This window comes from Watersipora subatra, chromosome 6 (assembly GCF_963576615.1).
Source record: "Watersipora subatra chromosome 6, tzWatSuba1.1, whole genome shotgun sequence".
Classification (NCBI taxonomy): Eukaryota; Metazoa; Bryozoa; class Gymnolaemata; order Cheilostomatida; family Watersiporidae; genus Watersipora; species Watersipora subatra.
In genome coordinates this window covers 21,409,304-21,423,718 of record NC_088713.1, presented here as the reverse complement: position 1 = coordinate 21,423,718, position 14,415 = coordinate 21,409,304, and the positions used below count along the sequence as shown (strand labels likewise).

The 14,415-nt window shown below is 33.2% G+C and overlaps 1 protein-coding gene across 1 annotated transcript in view; it reads right to left on the bottom strand.

Annotated features, from left to right (window-relative positions):
- Positions 1 to 14,415, bottom strand: part of LOC137398114 (E3 ubiquitin-protein ligase rnf213-alpha-like) — a 60,054-nt gene that overhangs the window by 29,235 nt on the left and 16,404 nt on the right. Inside the window, exons 7-10 of the mRNA XM_068084223.1 lie at positions 13,591 to 13,808; positions 12,783 to 12,932; positions 2,313 to 2,495; positions 1,227 to 1,486 (exon numbers count right to left, since the gene is read on the bottom strand). Of these exons, the coding sequence (XP_067940324.1) occupies positions 1,227 to 1,486; positions 2,313 to 2,495; positions 12,783 to 12,932; positions 13,591 to 13,808 (811 nt within the window). The remainder of the gene's footprint in view (positions 1 to 1,226; positions 1,487 to 2,312; positions 2,496 to 12,782; positions 12,933 to 13,590; positions 13,809 to 14,415) is intronic.

Sequence of the window (14,415 nt, the reverse complement as noted above, 5' to 3'; positions counted from 1 at the left end):
ATGTTTGAGAAGCGAGGTTCTACTGTATGTTCTTAAAAAATATACGCTGCTGAAAGTTATGAAATTTTAAATTTACAGTGGTTTTGAAAACCTTTCCAGTTATTTTATTTATTTTTAATTTAGTGGTCCTGCACAAAACATTTTCCTCATGATATAATTTGATAGTTACAGTCGTTTTGGCAAAGGTTGAAAATCTTTACAGTTGTTTTTATTTTCTCTTTTTATTTATTTCAGCTACACAAAACACTAATCTCATGATATATAGTTTGAAGGTTAGAATGGAAATGTTGTTATATGCTAAATACAAACCAATTTTCTGTCCAAAACTTTTTATTATCAGGGCAACGTCGGGTAGTACAGCTAGTTTATATATATTTCTCAGTGTTGGTATCATGTGTCGTTCCAGCTATAGCTATTAAAATCTAGGAATAAAGAATTCGTGTAGCAGCATATTTGATCTTGGACTCTCCAATTTGCCGGTGCTTTCAGGCGACATATGTTGCTATATGAAAGCAAATACTTTAGTGCTTTTGGTCAGGACGCGGTCATGGAGTAACATCACAGGGTAAGTATTATTTGTAAGCTTACTCAAATTATCCGTTGGCAATGTACCAGACTAATACCAAGTGGCAGGCAACTCTCATTACCTCTCACTATTTTTAAGCTGAGTTTTAATGCTCAGGCAATGCCGGGTAGCACATCTAGTAATTTTAAATATACATGTATAGTTATTAGAAAAAAGGATCTTCATATTCCGTATTATACCATAATATGGAATTCGCACCGTGCATAGCCTGTTGAGTGCTCTTTCTTTATTACCCTTTACAAAACTAGTTTTTCGGAAGTTCATACAAAATATATACAAATTCCATGAATCTAAATTTAAGTATGGCAGTAAATTCAAATTGATAATATGTCAACTCTGTTGACTTGTCAAGTTGAAGAGTAATTTTGGTTGGTTCACAGCTAACATAGTTTATTAACTTCATTTTTATGAAGTTGATAGTTAAACTACGCTGCTGCTCTTTCATTTTTCATGTACATGCATAAACTTACATAAGCTGACCCGCTATTCATTTGTGCTCTAAAAATCCGAGTCATGATGCGAGGAATTCAAAGGTTTTCTGGCTGATGAAAAGCATCAATTTAAAACCAAATAAAGTTGTGTCATACATAAACTTAACTATGCCAATCTTTATTTTTTAAATACAAAAATAATAGAGTACCTTCTCTTCTCATCCATGCTTTCTCGCCATCGTTTGATGCAGTCTATGAGGTACTTGTACATGTTATGACAGTGCTGCAGAGATGTACCCTCTGAACTCGGACCAGAAAATGACTTTTCAATAGTCTGAAGCTTTATCTCAATGGCAACTGCGTGTGATTGGTTGCAATGGATCACAACTTTCAAGTCATCAAACTGAATACAACCCTCTCTCCGTACCTCAATGTAGGCTCGAGCTAAATTCTCTACTGCATCTCGCATCTAAGATTTATTACAGAACAAAGTAGCAAGTAACTTTTAAATTGGCTTTCAAATTGAAGTTTTTTTTAAATATCTATAATGGGGCACAAGTTTTGAAACAGTAAAGAACCGAAATACAATAGTTGGCTGTTTTTGTGGTTTGCGAAATATTCATGTATGTGAAAGTTTATTTTGAGCATTTTCTTTGAGCTGAAATAGCATTTAAAAACATTGAAAAATATGTCCTCCAGCAAACCAATAAACAAGGTTTGAAACTGCCGGATAAAATGCTGTTACCAATTAGTTGCAGACTACATCCGCTAAATGTGTATAGTAGGTGTTATCAGCAGAGGTTTGGGGGCTGGGAACTAATTTTTTATTAAAATAAGAAAATTCATCACACTTCTCAATATCTCAAAACATTTTAAGTTGCGCCATTTAGCAATTTTTCATGATGAAATTTATTGTAAGAAATGTTTACCATTTATATTTGGCATGATGTTAATTGCAGTTTCCACCTTACCATAAATTGTTTTACTATAAATCAATCTTGTTAGAATCATTGTTATTATTTTTAACCACATCTAGAATATTTACTTTGTCTTACAAATATAAAGAAGACTTTTTTGTTTATCAAAAGACACCACAAGTTGGCTCCTTGTACATTAATTGGCTTAATTTCTCTAAAATAATTTTTAAAATTGTAAAACTAAAACATGTATATATTTTCAGCCTCTAAAATAGTGCCAAGGTAGCAACAAAAGAACAGCATAAACAGAACTTCATCAGGTAAATTCAGATATAGATGCATCAGATATTAGAGCAAACTAGAATGCAAATGCATTACCTCATCAAACTGTGTAAATGTGTCAGCACTATCCTTTTGTTTGTCACCAGCTACCAACGCCAAGCGACTTTGTAAGTCCTTTAGATCTGAGTAGGTGTATCTTTTGTCAACTGTTTTCTGCTTCTCTTCTGTGGCACTTTTCTCTATCACTTGACACGTCAGCCGTACAACATCATCTAGAGTCTGTAAATATTAGACCTAGCCACTACTTTGATACAAACATCCTTCCTAAGTGAGCATCGACACTAATAACAACTGCATACCACCTAATAGATATTACCACTTTAGCAGTCAATCCTAAAATAAATGTTTGCTTTTTTACACTGTGATAAAAACAATTGCGTATAGAAACCTATCAAAACAGCCTTTTAATTTTCATTTTAATTATAAACCAAACACACATGTAGTTAAAGTACACATACAACTGAATGTAAACACGGATGTATGAATTCTTTTCTTTTAAGTTTTACTCATTTTACTAAAAACAACCAAGATCTTTTTTGTAAATACACCACTATGAACTACCATAACTTAAAAAACAAATGCTGACATCGAACTGCGTTATCCATTTGAGAATTTCATAAATGCTAAAGTAAATCCCATGGATTCATACTGCGCACAAATTCTATCTTACATACAATTACTAATGTTTTGTAAACACAATGCTAGTATTTTGAAATGTCATAGCTGTATTTGAGTAGTTTTTCATGGCTTTATAAAACTTCTAGTTAAATAGCAATAAAGCAAGTCTAATAAAACGCTTTTGGTTTGTGTATAGTAGGTGAGAACTAGGCATTGCCTGAACTTCACATGCTCCAAGCCTTCAAATCTCTAAAAATCTAAGTCAGCATTTTTACTAATATTATATGCTAGGAAGTTGGGTTACAAAATACAGATTTTAAAAACTAACCTTGCAGAGAATTATGCATTTTTTACTTGGTACAATTTACGTCAGTTCATTTTGATGTGGAGCACAACTTGCTTTGCCAACACGGATAATTTGACGGTAATATGTGTTATATATTGTAGTGTCTAATTGAATGCCATGGCGTTCTATTTTTAAACCCTATTTTATAGTGACAGTCAATTAGAAGTGACGTTCAAATAGAGACTAGTGTTGTGTTTTTGAATAGGTCGTCAGAATTTTGGGAAAATAAATTTAGCCCTTATGCAGACAAAGCGAATGTCGCCTATATTTTGCCCCCTTCTTTCGGTGGAGCGCTATTAAACCTTTTCGATGAAATAAATCTGCCAATTTACCTCTAACTTGTCAAAAATCGTTTATTAAATATGCTAGAGAAACCAAGAATTATGGCTATTAGTCTATATCTATTGCTTACAATTAACCTGCCATGATATTATAGCCTGTGTCCTTATTTGCAATTTGTCAGGGCTTTCAAATTTTATTTAATTCTAATTTTGAAGACATATTTTTATTTTATTCCTATATTTACTAATGTTGCATCAAAGCTCATTGCATTCAGCAATATGTTTGCTACAGTTTGCAGCCAAAACTAGCTGTTTATGTGCAATAGAAGACGAGTTACGAGCGTTGATCAATTCTAAGATCAGATTACCACAACGACGCTCTCAAATAATTTACATGTATATATCTAAATCTCAAAGTCTGTCATTTGCTATGCCCACCAATAGTTACTAAAATCTATGGTTGAAAATAAAGCTTTGTGCTGAGTTTGTACTCACTAAGGTTGTAGGCACAATTTACTAAATATGTGCTTTAACCACAAGGCTACGGCAGGTCTTATCATTGCATGCTTTTACCATATACTGTATGCACTTTTCACGATTGCACACGCTGAATTACATATTAGTTGATACTGTCGGCCACAAGTTACAATGCGTCTATAAAATACTTTTTGTCTAACTCTATGAAGCACGATGCTTTTAGTCATTGCTGTAATAGGGCGAATGTACTTTCTGCCCTACAAAATCAGCAAAAGTCTTTCTCAAATTAAAATTTGAAAATCGCACTGATTATGACAAAATTGCTTATGCGCTATTCGCCAAAATCTCTTCTACAACGCATAAAAGAAATTTTCATCATTAGTCAGTGCAAGTCATAGTTAAAATGAAAACAGATAAATGTAGGTGATAAAGATTTTGGACTATGACAAATTTGGAGTTTAGTTTCGTAAAATACATACTCAATTTTAGGTTTGACTAAGTGTTTTGTAAGTTAAATCCATGCAAGTTAAATTTTACTTTTATATTATATTCCTGTCTTGAAGGTAAGAACTCCTTACAGTGCCTACCGCGTGTAGTACATTGTAATGTTACATTTTTTTGAAGATCATAATCACTAAAAACACTAAAGTTACGGTATATTGGTTTTTTTATACACACACTTCTTTGTACTAACTTTTACTATTAATTCATCAAATTCATGATTTCCATTTGGTTTTCTCAGTTGGTATTAATTGTATCATTACTAAACCATATGTTTAGTACGATTACAATTGTAGCATTGTAGTCTACATACTTGCTATTTATTTATCATTTACATTTATTTGTTCTCTCAAATCATTTTAACTGCTCCAAAAACTTTTTTTTCCAACTACACTACGTTTTCCTTAATTCTGATTATAACACATGAGTTTAGAGGGAGTTCTTTGCTCTTACCTTGTGTTCCGCAATCATTAAATACGTACAAAATCTGTATCTTTCCTTGTTTACAGATTTTATGTCATTTCTTTCAATTAAAATTAAATCTTTAATCAATTCTACTTAAAACTTATTTGTTTGTATGAGTTGTATGTATGTATTACCTATTTTTAATTTAATGTTTAATTTACAATATAGTGTAATTTAGAATATAGACCCATGACCAAACGAGCGGAGCAAAGTTTGAGAGTTTTTATGATAAATGCATGCGCACACAACTTACGAAAATTATTCATCAACAACGTCGGAAACGCCAAAATTCGCCTCAAAACGCTTGAAAAGCTGGTTTAATAATAGTTAAGACCGGCCTATGATACGCCAATAAAGCCGTGCGACAGCTAGTGGAACTATTTAGCAGTGAGCATTTCACGAGAAAAACGTGCTCATTTCACCAGTCTATGGCATTGTTTAATTGCCGAAGGTTGGTGTAACTAACGTAGACTGTTTGAGGCGTAGACCGATTTACAGGTACGAAATTGTGGTACACAGTTTATCAGCCTAGGTTTTTGTCCAATTACCGAAGGTTTTTTAAATTATCTAGAACATTAGCCAGATTTCTTTACATCTTATCTACAAGCTAAGACGGAACTACAATGACCCTTTATGACACAAATATTTCTTTATTTCACTCCAGTTTGCATAAAACTTTTAGACGCGTGAATGCCAACGCTTGCTTTCTGTTACATATCGCTGTCAAAACCATTCTACATTCACAACACAACCAACTCTCAAACTGTATATTACACGGCAGCTTGCCGTTTTACTTTTAATATTGCATTTCAGAGATATAATAAACATATTTTTTATTGTTGTTGTCCCACGACCAAACAGAGCGAAGCGATTGGTTGGGAGATTTATGATAAATGCACATGTGCACACAACTCCCAAAAATTATTCATCAACAATGAGACGAACCCTTGTCTCAAAATTTCATCAACAAATTTAACCATCGTTTTGTAAAGTCGTTAAAGTATAATAATGATACAAAACACATATAAGCCTATTTAAATATGTTACCAAGTCTTTGTAAACCGTCGGCATTATCTTAAAACTTACCCTGCTGATCGGATTATACACAAATAGACAGATGTATTTGGACGAAAACCGTTATTAAAACTTACTAAGCATCACTTTTATCAAAATTAATCCCGGAAGTTGAAACGCCGAGCGACAGAGAATAGAACGATTAAGTCGTGCGCATTTCACGAGAAAATAACGTGCACATTTCATCAGTATATAGCATTGCCGGAGGTTTTTGCAATTAATGCAGGAGTACAGAAATCGTTTCAATTTTGCCGATTTCAAAGTAACTTACATTTTGGACACATTTGAGTACTTTGGTATTCTAACTGATGTCCAACAAAGTGTAAGTAAAGGAAATGACGATGATATCTTTTTTTAATGATTCTAATGAGATTATTACGTTATTTAATTATAAGTTTGGATATTATTCTTGATATTTCTTGATATTGTTAGCTATGACGCTTTGAAATGTAAACAACATCGTGCATTGGTTTTCTATTATTACTGTATTACTATTACTAAGTTTGGATATTCTTTTTGATACTTCTTGATATTGTTAGCTATGAAGTTTTTAAATGTAAACAAAATTGTGCATTGGTTTTCTATTATTACTGTATCACTATATTATTAATATTGGTTATTCTAATAATATCAGTGCATTTTACTTCTAATATTGCATTTCTCTTATTGCAAGGGAAGAGATATAAACATATAATCTTTTCCTTTCATTATTGCTGTTTGTCATGACCGAACACTTTTTTAAATAGATTTTCTTTAAATCTATATAAATATCACTTATTGATATTGTTAGCTATGAGGTTTTGAAAAGTAAACAAAATCATGCATTGGTTTTATCGTATTACTGTATGAATAATATTAGTTATTCTAATAATATCAGTGCATTTTACTTCTAATATTGGCCAATATTGCATTTCTCCTATTGCAGGAGGAGAGATATAAACATATTATATTTTCCTTTCATTATTGCTGTTTGTTGTATATAATAACACCCACACCCAGTACATTACAGCTACCATTGCAGTTCTCCTATTGCACTGCAGTGCCATTTGACTGCTAATATTGCATTTCTCAACCATCAGTACCCTTTCTTTTTTCCAATATCACTTTGGTCGTGGGCTGTATGACAGTGGAATTTCTAGTTAGTTAAATTACGTACAGTAGGTTAGGTTGTACAGCCATGCCACTCTTAGCCGTACAGGCACTCCTGTCGATCTAGCATGGGGTTTGACAATACTCAAGAGTCAAGGTCTTACCATGGCTAAAGCTGTCATTGATATAGGCCACCACAGAATGACCGCTGGAATATCGTTTGTTGCTCTCTCTCTCTCGAGTTCGAAACATCAATGACTTACTTGTTAACAACTTCGTTAGGGAGCGCATCACTCGATTAGCTATCAATGACCAAATCTTACAACGCAAAAGAGAGGAGACTAGATTGCGCAACCTTTAACAGATACTGTATACTTATAACATATATTGTAATATCAACGACTAACCAATTACTCGTATACCTGGTTTCAACCCAACTTTACCACCAAAATAAATTGTTAGTTGCACCTTTTCAGAGTCGTGCTCCCTCAAATTTATTTTATATCATCTCAAACAAGTCTCATTTACACAATACTCTGTCAGTTCCCGCTGAGAACTACTTTTTCAACCACCAACAGTACCCTTTCTTTTTTCCATTATCATTTTGGTCGTGGGTTGTATGACAGTGGATTTTCTAGTATATTAAAATGAACAATTTCCTTTCCTCAACAGACGAATATTGAGTTTGTTACACACATGTCACACAAAAGTTCATTTCGTGGTTCATTACGTTCATTCATGCATTCATTAAGGTTCACTTTGTGTATTAGCTTCCACATTTTTTTCTATTTAAATGTATAGATTGCTACATTTATTTACCTTAAGAAATTCTGTATTGTTATATAAAGTTATAAGTTTTGTGTATTAGATTGCACATTTTTCTTTCCAACATTCCTATTTAGTAATTTGTGATTGTTTCACATTTAAAACTAACATAGTTACAGTACTACTTTACTGTACCATCATCTGTGAGATTATAAGTATCAGCTATTCCTCACTCTCTTATATTAAAAAATAATTACTACATTTACAAGACATTTATAAATTTAGAAGTTTATATTATAAGTTTGCAAAGTCTGTGTTATTAATATTATTATTTCATAGTTGCGTTTTTTTAAACATAATTTAGATATAGTGTTTCCAGTTTAAACATTTGTAATTTTCCTATATTGTTATTATAACTTAGTTGGTCTTCAAAGTTTCTTTATTATTAATATTAATTAACTATCTAATAATTTTTTTCAGACAAACTGTTTTTATATTTTATATGTTTTTGCACAAATCGTCCATCTACCATCATGAATGTAAACTGTTTTTATATATGTACTTTGAAGTATCAATACCACATTAAAGATGTAGTTGCGTCAAAAAAGTCAATTTAATGAAATTAAACCAACCCTGTCCAGAGATATATGCGTTTGATTGAGGCCCTCTTTTAAAAAGCTCACATTCCAGCGGGTGCCTATTTCGTGACGTCACAAGCAAGGTATCTGAAACGAAACCACGAGCAATAAATATGAGGTCGATTCGTTAGCCAATCATGCGTGCGAAATTTTTATATAGGCCGTAATAAATGTTATCACTCGTAAAACGCGTTGTCTGTGATCTCGAAGATTCTCCTAATTATAGAATTCATTCTCATTCGTTACTGATGCAACGCGTTTCAACAATTACTAAGTTATACATAGTTTTAAAATGGCTTCAAGTTCGAGCGACCGCTACTCAGAGTTATCTGAGCAACTTTTAGTAAAAGATTAGAGTGGACAGCATATGGCCAAAGCTGACAGGCGTCAGCAGCGTTTTGCTGCAGAAGAAGACAGAATGGAGGTAAATTAACTTAGAGTCTTCTATACTTTAGTAAATGTAATATTTTTTATAGTCATAAATACATATACTAATTAATAAAATGATAATTCTTTGCTATCTCCAATCATCGTTTCATAGCTTATCTGCCGTTTTACCTAGCTATAATATTTTTTTCGAATTTTCTTTGGTAAATTAGAGTCATGATTACAAATTATTTTCACTCGTAGGAAGTGGGTAAAATCGATTGATCATTGCAAATATTTAATTTCCAGAACCAAAGCTTCGAATCGTTGGCTTGGCGTACTTGTGCCTTTATTAAATGTTTATTCGTTTTTAGAATTACACTCGCAATCTTACACAAAGCTGTCAATAGATACGCTTCAGAATGACATATCTATGAATGACATATTTATTGCATCTACTTTGTTTACATTTACTTGTTTTACTGATTACAGAATGTTTATGTCGTCCCACCAGCCGAAGAAGCTTTGTCAGTGTGGAAACTGCCATAACTGCCAGAGAAAGCGAGACTTGAATGCGTGCTGGATAAGCCATGATGTTTTGTTTGAGTTTGTTGCAGTAGATGAATTTGTCTTATTGTATCAGCTAATACTATGTGAGTGGCCACGACTTTATGAATATTTCTAATAAAAGCTTTATGCCGAGATGAAAATATTTTTGCTTGTAAAAATTATATAATAAAATAATATTGTTGAAGATAATGCAAAACATGATTTGCAGAATATTGTAGTGAATCGGATATGGTATATGGGTGTCCGCAGAACTGGAGAATGTGAGTTCAAATCCAGTTTGCAGCAGTCTTCTCATCCTTAAAACTCTATCCCTGTCTATATTCTTTTCAAAGAGGTGGCTTGCTTATTTCACTTATTTAGTATTTGGTAAGAAAACTACTAGTAAGAAACTAGTACGTAGGTAATAGGCGACATAATGTGGGCAGGGCTTATGGGAGGCTGTATATCGTTTGTATGGGTAGCTGCAGAATTGTGCTGATACAAAGACCACGTTCTACATAAGTGACTTGACAGAATTACCATAGACCGGTAGAATTGGTAGTCGGTTCCCAAATGTTTACACAACATTTGGAGAAAGTGAGTAGAACAAATTTTCAATTTTCGTTATTTGAGGCCCTTGAAACATTCATAATAATGCATCTGTAGCAGGATTAAAAATTTTATTCTAGCCAACATGAGCAAACACAAAATAAGACATTTGCCAATAGAGCCGCGTAAGACTAGACTTTTATCGCAAATACCCGATGTGAATACGAGAGATAGAGACAGTTTGCCAAACGCGTGACATCATTTTGGGCAAGTCTGGGCACGTTTTGGTGGCCTGAGCGTTTTTACGGCGATCAGATTTTTTCGGTTTTAATCTTCAAATATCTTGGCAATGCGATCGCGTAACACAACAAACAACATATCAACTGATAGAGAAAAAAAAATGCTTTCTTTTAAGATCAACTTAAATTTGACGCAACTACATCTTTAAGCAATGAATTACTATTAGCCTGAGACATTATCAATTTTTATATCAAAAAGTCAAAAACTATTAATATAAAAATTATATAATTATGGCTTATTAATTATTTCTATGGTGTCACTTTCAAAGTTTAAATGAAAAAAAAACAAAAAGATTCGAAGTTGGACAACGAGAGAATTTAATGTTATTGATGTAAACGATTCATTATTAATACAATTTATGTATATATATATATATATATATATATGTATATATCTACTATACAAACGGCAAAAAACTGTCTGTAAATTTGTGTGTGTGGGTGCGTGGTGTGTGTGTACCTTATAAAGCGGTCTTTCTTTTTTTTGATTCGGTCGTACGAAGCGAACTGAATTAATACGAGTATCGTATTTTTTGGACTATTAGCCACTACTTTTTTGTGATGATTTGATCCATGCAGCTATTCTGTGGTTTTTTCTTCCACTGCTAGGACGCATTAACCGGAATCTCCGATTAGTGTGACTCTATGCGTAACCTATTCATCGTTTTCCATTTTCCAACAAAAAAGACGCAATAATTACACAGCTATGAACTTTTTTAGCTCTATGACACGCCATATTGAAAAACTTACCAGACAACATAAACAAACGATTAAACACACTTTCATCAAATGAACAACAATTTAACAGCACAGTGCAACCATAACAAGAAGCACTCCACCAGAGTGGATACAACAGCAAACTACAATTTGACACTAACCTGAAAAAATCTAAAAAACGTAACAGACAAAGAAAAATCACATGGTACAACCCCCCATTCAGCGCCAATGTTGCAACCAATATCGGACAAAAATTCTTCAGCATAGTTACGACATGCTTCCCAAAGAAACACCCACTCCAAGCAATATTTAATAGACAAACCTTAAAACTGAGCTACTCAGTAATGCCAAAAATGAAAACAATCATTGATGCGAGCACAAAACCCTCACCAAAATCATTACACCACAAAGAGAAGACAACAAAAAAGTTGCAACTGCAGACAAAAAAACAACTGCCCTTTGAAAGGAAAATGCAGAGCCAAAAATGTGATATATCAAGCAACAGTGAACAACCATACAAACCACCACGTAGCGACCTACATAGGACTTTGCTCAACCAAATTTAAAACTAGATACAGCAATCATAAAGCCTCGTTTAACCACAAAAACAACACCACACAGAATTGAGCAAACGCATTTGAAAGTTGAAAGACAGCAACTCAACATACAACATAACATGGAAAATATTAGCTCAAGCACAACTATATACAAACAAAGCAAAACCATGCAAACTATTTTTACTAGAAAAATACTTCATAATATGCAAACCACACTTAGGCACATTGAATAAAAGAAATGAATTTACTTCTAATTGCAGACATGCTAGGAGTTATCTTCTCGATTACACTTAGGACTAAATTACATGATTTACACAGAAAGCCCATTTCTGACATTTCGGCACATTCGGTAAGGCTTTTCATTTTAGTATAACCGCGTCTGATGAATGCATCGCACGAAACAAATTTGTAGCGTATTTACTAAAAGTTTACTTTCTTTGTAATATTTTTTCAAATATATATATAGATATTTCTCAAAGTTGGGCGTGTGCATGTGTTTCCAGCTATAGCTAATAAATTATTGGAATAAAGAATTCATATCGCAGCAGATTTGATATTGAAAATTCTCATTCCCCTGTTCGACACCCTACTGACTAATCCACATGAGCTTGATAGATTCATTTGGCAATATATGTCAATATATGGGAGCTATATATATATACACACACAATATATGTCATTATATATACGTAACCGCTTTCAGTTATGAGATAACGTGATGGTGCAACGGCATGGATAGTGGTAGCGTAATTTTATGTGTGCAAAAAAATCATGGGAGCAAATATTTAGCCCTTACTAGTAAGCTTACTCAAATTAGCCATTGGCAATGTGCCAAGCTAATAGACAATGGTAGGTAATAGCAAATAAAAATTGCATTTCATTGTTTATAAGATGTTTAATACCTGGTCATCGCCGGACATCCAGCTAGCAATGGCGAATGTTGTTATATGTTAAATACAAAAAGATTTTCAGTCCAAAGACTTTTTTATGACCCGGTCAACATCGGATAGTACAGTTAGTAATTATATGTCTGAGAATATAGTAAATAAAGTATACAGTATACAATAAAGTATACAATAAAGTATAAATATAAAGTATACGTTCTTTATATTTGGCAAAAACTACTTAGTTCACTCTCTGAGTGTGTATCATGGGCAATGTGCCCAAAATGTATTACCATATTGTTTTCATTAAATTGGGCAATTACAAACTGACCTTGAACTTGTTGCTGTAGCCATAAATTTGGCCAACTTCATACTTTCCAGTAGCATTGATGGCAGCAGCCTGAGAGACAGCAGTCATTTCTGTGCTGCCATAGTGACCTTTCACCTTTTTGAAGTGCGTCAGCTGAGATGAGGACATTCTCTAAAAATGTGGCACATACTTTTGCAAATGTTCGACTTGGCAGATTGTCATATTTGCTAAGTTGTCTGGTCATTTTATGTAATGACATGTTGACATAAAATAGTAACAGGTGCGAAAGATTACAGATGCACGCATGTAGTTTCAGCACCTGAAAACTGAGCATTAACAATTTAACACTTTTCCAATACACTAAAACATAACGAATAGTGAAAGTGAGTATTGAAATTTTTAATCTGATTTTGGCACTTTCCAGACTGTTGCCAAATATTCATGTATTAATTGTACTAAAACAAACTGACAGAAATTTTACCAGTGGCATAATAGTTAAATTTAGATATAAGATGACTACTCCTAACTGACGATTTTCTTTTAAAGGTGAAAGATCCAAAGCAAGTTAACAATAAACAAAAAGCAAAACTGTAATAATCATGCAAAAACTCCAGCTAACTGCATCTCTATCATGATGCTATGAAACAAAGACCCGAATGTCCAGCAGAAATATAATACTATTTCTAAAGACATGAATCAAACATTTAATTAGTATTCATATATTGCTAGGTCTATTGTTTTGGGTGAATTTTACAACACTTAGTTTTAGTTATACATCCGAGTAGATAGACCACACTAACACAAAAATTGACAGATAAAAGGTGTTTACCAGATTGTCAGCGAGCGCTGGGTTTTTATCCATGTTACTCCAGACCCTTTTACAGAGTTCAAGAAAATTACTGAGCTCTCGATCATTGGGAGTGAATTCGTAAAGCAGAGGGCTGTAGCCGTTCAGAGCATTCAGAAGAAACCGAGTCTTTTGGTTGGCTAAGTCATCTTCACCCAGACTGTTTCTGGCCAAGTCGACAAAGATTCTGATGTCATTTTCTACAGAAAACAATTCATCTGCTGTAATCATTTTTTCGACGTTTAGACCATCCAGCTAACGATTTTCGGACATATAGCTTTTGTTTTGTGGCATAAACCTAATTTTTGATGTTTATAATCAAGGTTGTTGGTTCATCTAGCTTATGCTTTTAGTGCGTGAATACGTAAAAATTTCATGCATATCCAGTGCGCTCCAGGTTATGACATCCTTGTCGTACTCTTTTTTGCCTTACAATGTTGAACACGATGTTTTTTCGTCCCCTCGTTTCTGCATTTTTTCATCACGACTTCAACAAAAACTCACGTAAAATTCATATTTGGGGATTGGTGTGTTGAATATGTTGGAATAATGAAAATGCTGATTTGTTATTCACTGAACTCCTTTTTTTACAAAATACGATGCTTGGTTTTATTCTAAGTTTAACACTCTTTGTTCGTGGTATTGCGTGAATGAAATGAAATTCAGTGAAGAGCGAAAGTGAAAATCTATTGTGCATTTTAGCGTTTACTACAATATTTACTACAAAATATGTATAAGACAAAATTTTAAACTTTAGTTTGTAAGCCATTGGTCATATGATTCATTCGTCCAACGTTAAAAAAGAAG